Source organism: Neophocaena asiaeorientalis, unplaced genomic scaffold (genome assembly GCF_003031525.2).
Source record: "Neophocaena asiaeorientalis asiaeorientalis breed wild unplaced genomic scaffold, Neophocaena_asiaeorientalis_V1.1 scaffold781, whole genome shotgun sequence".
In the NCBI taxonomy this organism is placed as follows: domain Eukaryota; kingdom Metazoa; phylum Chordata; class Mammalia; order Artiodactyla; family Phocoenidae; genus Neophocaena; species Neophocaena asiaeorientalis.
In genome coordinates, this window is record NW_020172994.1 from 706,695 (window position 1) to 714,305 (window position 7,611).

The 7,611-nt window shown below is 47.0% G+C and overlaps 1 protein-coding gene across 2 annotated transcripts in view; it reads left to right on the top strand.

Moving 5' to 3' along the window:
- CCNY (cyclin Y) overlaps positions 1-7,611 on the top strand; it is a 33,607-nt gene that overhangs the window by 21,467 nt on the left and 4,529 nt on the right. For both annotated transcript variants that reach the window (XM_024742278.1, XM_024742276.1), the window contains exons 6-7: positions 2-121; positions 5,243-5,409. In XM_024742278.1, coding sequence (XP_024598046.1) covers positions 2-121; positions 5,243-5,409 — 287 coding nt within the window. The remainder of the gene's footprint in view (position 1; positions 122-5,242; positions 5,410-7,611) is intronic.

The following is a 7,611-nucleotide window of genomic DNA, read 5'->3' on the forward strand; positions in this document are numbered from 1 at the left end:
GAAATGCGAAGTGCCACCAGATTATGACAAACACAACCCAGAGCAGAAGCAGATATACCGGTTTGTTCGGACACTGTTCAGTGCTGCTCAGCTGACTGCGGAATGTGCCATTGTCACCCTGGTGAGTGCCCACAGGGTGATGCGGTCGTGGAGTGGGGCGCAGGCAGGAATGTCCATCACGGACCTGGGAAGCACAGCACCACTTCAGGGTTGTCTTTTATCTGGGAGGGTAGCGACGGGATCTCCTAAAAGAGGGTGCGTGTGTGGTCTGCTCCACAGTGCCCACCTAAAGCCCATTGTCAGATCGCACTCAGAATCAGGAAAGCTGAAATGCTGCGTGCAGGTAAGTGAAGCATGGGGCCCAAGGGCCTGAGAAGGACCAGCGCCTCCTCATTAACGTCCAGGTTTCTGGTGTTGGTTCCCTGCAGAGGTTTAATACCATTGATCAGATGTGATAAGTTGATATATGGGAAGGACTGCTGTAGTTGCTGCCTTCTCTTTTGTGATTTTCAGGTAAATATGTGTCTGTAAGATAGAGACAGCATGGACATAAATCTGCACTTTAAGACTTGGGATAAAAATCTGTAACCTTACTTAGACTCTGAAAACCTTAGGGACGGACTCTTTAGGTCACATCTCATTTGGGAAATAGATTTGACAGTGTAGCCCATTGTCACTGACCTTTCGTCACTGACATTGTGTGCAACTCAGATAAGAAGTCAGCTCTGCCAGTGCACGGGCTGCCCCGAGGGACCAGAAAGTCATCCCTGCAGTTCCTGAGAAGAGATTGGTGTGTGACAGAAAGTGTACAGGACCCTTTGTGTCTCTGCCACACTAAGAGCCCTGTACTCTCGGACGATTGGACAGTAACCTGTTTGTTTGTTCATTTCTTCTCTCATGGAACTTGCCGCCTGGTAGGTTAACAGACATTCAACAAGTCTTCCTCTGGTGATCTGGAGTGATGATAGGTCCTTAGGTCATGATTGGGAAGCATATTTATTGCTCAGCTTTGTTCCTCCAAAGGATGTCACATCCTTAACAAAACACACCTTGGGCAGCAGGATTGATATTTTAATGAAAGGAGATTGTGATAAAGGGGAGGGAAGGGTGAGAAAATCAGATGACACTGTGGATAAGATTAGTACTAAAATCCACACCATGATGAAAGATTTATTTTGAAGCTTCTGCAGATGGAATGTGGTGGGGTTTTTTTACCTTCCATTCCTAAGAAAACTGTGACCTGACCGTGCCCTGTAGTGCCTTATCTAGTTTGGATTTATTGGCATGAAGGAGAAGGTTAGTGTCCTGTGGAGGACACAGTTTCTGCAGAGACATGGAGAACATGTGAAGTGTGTTTCCCTGTCTCCGAGGGGGGCTGGGAGGGTGGCTAGTTTGTCTTGGGAGTACTACCAGAGTGGTGTGTGTTTGTCAGTCATTGGAACTGCTGCAATCTTCTCTTGTCCTGTGACATCAGCTGGTGGCTTAGCAGGGGATTAGCATACATATATGGCGGTCTTGCTGGCTACAGCCTAAAGGTGAGCAGCTTCGGGGCCCGCACAGCAGGCCCAGCCCTGCAGACCGATTCTCTGGGGCCTGCTTGGTTGGCCAAGTCAGCGTGGGGCCTGTGGGCAGAGGGGAGACAGCTGCGAGCTCTGAGTGAGCCCCATGTATGATGATCCTGCCCTTCTCTCCAGTCTCTAGAGGTAGAAGCAGCCGTTCACAACAGGTCCGGTCTAGAGCTGGCAGAGCTGCGTCTCTCTCGGCCTTTCTCCTGGGCCTTCTCTTGGCTGCGTGCCCGGAGGGAGGCAGGGGGGGCCCACAGTTACCTCTGCACTGCTGCACACAAGGAACCAGACTGCAGCCTGCCTGTGCAAGGAGCTTCCAGGACCTTCAGCCACTTGCTCCTGGCTGTATCAGGAAGCACCAGTCATGCCAGCCCAGCTGGGTCCCCCTCGAGTGGCCTGGCAGGTCCAGCCATTGCTGCATGGCCATGAGGGCTGCCATTCAGCCCCTGGACTGCAGCCCCAAAGGGCCTCTCAGAGGCTGGTGCTCTGATGGTGAGGCGACCTGTGGAATCTATCCATTCTGACCCCGAAGACTCCCTTTTTAGGTCACGTTAGTGGTTTCTAAGGAAGTCAAAAGCTGTTGTTCAGATGGTGTCCAGTGACGAATCCAAATATCTCATTCTTGTGCTCCTTCAAATACTAGCAAATAGGAAGCGCTGTTGAGGTCCCAGTTGGCTAAGCTCTGGGTACAAGAGTCTTAAGGTGAATGGACCCAGTGCTGCTCTTTAAAATCCATGGAAAAATTCCAGCATCGTCGGAAGTTTGGTCACATATCCTGGATTCCATGAGCTTGCGTTTTCTCCCTCCCCCGTGCCTTTAACAGTTTTATTTTCTACAGTCAACTGAATGCTCTTTGTAGCTCAGTAAGTGCTCACTGGCCTCTCTTTTCTAGAGACTCCCAAGGATGGTCCTTCTTATGAAAGTAAATCTGAAAATTTAATTGAGCAAGAGTGTACCTGTTAGCAACGGTCTGGGGAATGGTGTTGAGAAAGAATCAATTGTCCGTTTTTTTACTTGGCAGAGAATTAAAACACCCAAGTGGGAGTTTACTAAAGAAGTTGCAGCTGACCCTTGAATATAGCTTTACTGGCAAGTTCTGCTAAATTACATGCTGTTAAGTGGCGCTTATTATGAATGCCTTATCTCCCAACATAACAACTGCCTTCCCTCAGTAATGGAGTGTATTTTCATGTCTGATTCCTCTAGTTAGCCCTAGTGGAATATCAGACATGGTAGATGCCCGTTATTTTTTTCTAAATGTTACCTTAAATATTATCTAGTGTACCTGTTAATATCTATCAACTATGGTAAAGTAAGAAGAAAATTGAGTAGCCTTCTTTCTGTACTGAGTCAATGAGGAGCTGTTTCATTGGGGAGCTTGGAGAGGTTTACATAGCTCATCTGTATAAAGGAATAGAGTCTTAGGGATCTGGATGAAGACTGTTCATAACAATTGCTTTAAAAAATCTGGAGTTAGGTCCAGCCTCAGTTTCCTGCTTGTTTTTTTTTTTTTAAGAAATACTTTATTTATTTTTTGGCCGCACCACATAGCTTGTGGGATCTTAGTTCCCCGACCAGGGATTGAACCCGTGCCCTCAGCAGTGAAAGTGTGGAGTCCTAACCACTGGACCACCAGGGAATTCCCTATCATACATCTTTTTGATTCTCTCCTTGGTAGAATGAGAAGAATTAGTCATCAACCTTTGTAAAAACTATGGAAGTAATCATTCCACGGTTCAGAAAAATGTAAAACATACCAATAAACAGATTTTTATGAAGGGAGACTTTAAAAGGCATTCGTACCTTGTGATCCAGCTTAAGCAGTGGGCTTTGTGGGTATTTCTGATGTTTGTCTTCAAACTAAAGTATGGCAGTTTATAAATCCTATATTACATGGTTTCATTTTACAACTTCAGCTGGAATTATTTCATTTAAAAACAACCACTTCAGGGACTTCCCTGGAGGTCCAGTGGTTAAGTCTCCACGCTCCCAATGCAGGAGGTCTGGGTTCGATCCCTGGTCAGGGAACTAGATCCCACATGCCGCAGCTCAGCCCGCATGCCTCAACTGAAGATCCCTCACGCAGCAACGAAGCTCTCACGTACTGCAACTAAGACCCAGTGAAGCCAAATACATGCATACATACATACATAAATCTTTTTTAAAAAGATACTTCACACCCATTAGGATAACAATAATTAAAAAAAAAAATACAGAAAACAACAAGTGTTGGCAAGGATGTGGAAACATTGTAACCCTTGTGCATCGCCGGTGGGGATGTAAATGGTTCAGCTGCTGTGCAAGGTAGTATGGTGGTTCTTCAAAAAATTAAACATAAATTATGATATGATCCAGCAGTTCCACTTCTGGGTGTATACCCGAAAGAATCAAAAGCAGAGGCTCGAACAGATACTTGTACACCAGCATTCACAGCAACATTATTCACAGTAGCCGAAAGAGGAAACCACTCAAATGTCTGTCAGTGGATGATAGATAAACAAAATGTGGTCCATACATAAAATGGATCATTATTCAGCCTTGAAAAGGGAGGACATGTTGACACATGCTACAACGTGGAACATTATGCTCAATGAAAGAAGCCAATCACAAACGGACAAATACACTGCGATTCCACCTATGTAAGGTACCTAGAGTAGTCACAGTCACGGAGGCGGAAAGTACAAAGGTGGGTGCCAGGGGCCAGGGGAGGGGAAGTGGGGAGTTGTAATAGGTACAGAGTTTCAATTTGGAAAGATGAAAAAGTTCTGGAAATAGAGATAGATGGTGGCGATTTCACAACACTGTGACTGTTCGTAATGCCACAGAAATGATTAAGTGGTAAATCTTGTGTGTATTTTACCATAATAAAAAAAGATACATTTATCAACACTGCCTGTAAATCTACAATTACCTCAAAATAAAGAGTTTAATTTAGAAACAACTACAGATAGAAAAAAATAGGTTTCTTCCTTTCATATCCTTTGTTCTCCTTCTTGGCACATTGGTGGTTTGGGTTTTTTTGTTTGTTTTTTTAAACGGAACTTTTTTTTTTTTTTGGCTGTGTTGGGTCTTTGTTGCTGCATGCAGGCTTTCTCTAGTTGCGGCGAGCAGGGGCTACGCTTTGTTGCGGTGCGCGGGCTTCTCATTGTAGTGGCTTCTTGTTGCGGAGCACGGGCTCTAGGAGCGCGGGCTTCAGTAGTTGTGGCTCGCGGGTTCTAGAGCGCAGGCTCAGTAGTTGTGGCACACGGGCTTAGTTGCTCCGCGGCATGTGGGATCTTCCCGGATCAGGGGTCGAGCCCGTGTCCCCTGCATTGGCAGGTGGATTCTTAACCACCGCGCTACCAGGGAAGCCCGGTGGTTTGTTGAATGTGTGTTGATGTCATAGTTGGTAGTGTGAGAAATTAACCCGCAGCTCCTAGAACACTTTCCTGCCCCGGAGTCTTAAGGGCCCTGCCTCATCCACACATCCAGTTACGGAGTGTGCCTCTCAGCCCATTTTGCCTCAGACTCGTTGAGCCCTTTGACTTTTTAAAATACGTGTGATCAGGCTGTCAGCGCCTGTTTAAAGCTGAGCTGGGGGAGTGAAGTGAACAGCTGGGAGTTGGTTCGCGTGTGTTGGCGGGTGTGGAGCAGTAACAAGGCAGGTCACCGGGCGCCGGCGTGCTCGTGTCTTCCAGGTGTACCTCGAAAGGCTTCTAACATATGCAGAGATTGACATCTGTCCGGCCAACTGGAAGCGGATTGTTCTGGGGGCCATCCTGCTGGCCTCCAAGGTATGGGACGACCAGGCCGTGTGGAACGTGGACTACTGCCAGATCCTGAAGGACATCACGGTGGAGGACATGTGAGTGTGGGCGGGGGTGTCTGCAGAGGAAACCCTCCCCTTTGTGGACCTGCTCAGTGTGGTTATGAGTGGATGTGATTGCACGTCTGTTGTGGGCTGGCCGAGCAAGGACACAGTTGCTGAAAGCCTTATTCTAGGCGAACCTTCCTTTACCTTCCTGCTCCCTGTCTGCGGTGGGGCTCATCCCAGCTCTGTATCCACTGCAGACTGATGACTGGCAGCAGATGGGCTAAAATGTTACCTGTTTCTGTTCAGAGAGAAGTCTTTCACTGCTTTTGTCACGTTTTGCAAGTTCAGTTGCTTAAAATGAGCGTTGTGTCCTCGAGGTCCCCCTGTGCTGTCCTGGTCGGGCTGCGTGTTCTCAGGGCACCATCCTGAGCTCACACTTAGCTGCGGCCCGGGGGCTGGGGTCCCAGGGGCTGGGCGTACAAGAAGTGGGGTCAGAACCTCCCAGGAGCAGTGAGCTGTTTTGGAAACACTCAATCACATGAATTTCTTACAGTTCCTTATGGTTTACAGGCATTTCTGACATGATTCTTGCTAATATTTTTCTCGTCTTGTTTGGCTTCCTTGAGGAAGCTCTGAGCTGGAGCAGGTTCCACTGTGTCCCGGTCCACATACAGGTCCCTGGACCCAGTGACCAGTGCGGGCTCCTCCCCACCCTGCCCCCCCTCTTCCGGTTGCTGGTTCGCTGAGCACCCCATTTTTGTGCTGCCCTGGGAGTTCCTGTTTGTGTTTTGGGTCTTTTGCCAGAGGCTTTTCCTGCTGCATACCTGTATGACTCCTTCCTACATGTCATTCTTTATCATAAAGAGTAAGACAAATATGAAGTGTTTGACAGCAAGAAAAATAAAGTGAGCATATTTTAAAAAAAATTCTTGATTACATTTCAAGGTGAAAGCAGTTACTAAGATAATTGTCATCCAGACTGTAAGTAGGTTGCTTCCACCTTTGAGCTGCTGTGAATAACACTGTCGTGAATATGAACACGGGTGTGCAGACACCTCCCAGAGGCCCTGCTTTCCGTTCTTTGGGATCTATGCCCAGAAGTGGGATTGCTGCTTGTTGGCTGGTCTTTAAAGTGAGCCCATTTTTCTGCAAAAGCCGACAGGCCATTAGGTGATGAAAACAACTCTCTTTACTCCATTTTAGAACCCCACTTGCAAGTTGCTAAATGGCATCAGTTCAGTTGGGTTTCTTTACAGTGTTGATCTAGCGTAACAAATATTTCTTAAATTTTTTTTGTTTATTGACTTGAATTTATTTATTATAAAGTTTTACATCAGAACTATTTCCTTATAATTATCCCCTTCGGGGCAGTAAATCCATCAAGCCCGTTCTCTCTGCATCACTGTTAGTTTTTCGATGATTTATCACATAACAAGCTGTCAGATGTCCCTGGAGGATGTACTTCTGCCGTTTGGAAATTCAGATTTGGGGAATTATTTTTATTTTCTAAATCTTGCCTTAGTTGGAAAACACAGAAGCTCTAAAATCTTTATTTCCCCCCAAACTTAAACATTCTGTTCAAGAAAACACTCAGTATTCAGGAAGGCTGTTTTTTCCCCAAGGAACCCTGGGAAACTGCCACCTTGTTCAAAACAAGATTCCTCTTGACTTTAATCCTAGTTATACCCTCAACAAGAGGCAGTGGTGTCTAGATACCATTTGGGGCAGGAATAGCTAGCATTTATACTAAAAACTTGCTGGCATTGGAGAATGGGCTCTGCAGTGGCACCTCTTAGCCACCGGGTGGCAGTCTGTCCACAGGCAGCTCCCAGGTTGCCCAGGAGAGCACTTCTGCCTTAGCGTATTTTTGACACTTAAGATTTTACCTGGCTTCCAGTATTTCACAGGATGACTTCTTATTAAATCTCACTGAAAGGAGCCATAAATACAAGTCATTAAAAGTGTAAAGTTTAGCACAACACACACATTTGGGGCTTTACTCCTTTCTCGAAGCTGCATCGAAGCAGCCCCTCCGATTAAATGACCTGAATGCGACGTCTTGGTCCCTCCCTCTGAGGCGCTCAGGCCTTCGATAACGACTTGCTGAGGTTTCTCGCTTCTAATCTGCCTGGGAGCTTCCGTCGGGGAACCAGCCACCCTGCCACCTTAGTGCTCCCGCCCCCGTTGTCATAGCAGCGCTAGACGGGCTCGGATGGCTAGATGGGGCCCCTGGCCAGGAGCAGGCGAGCTGCC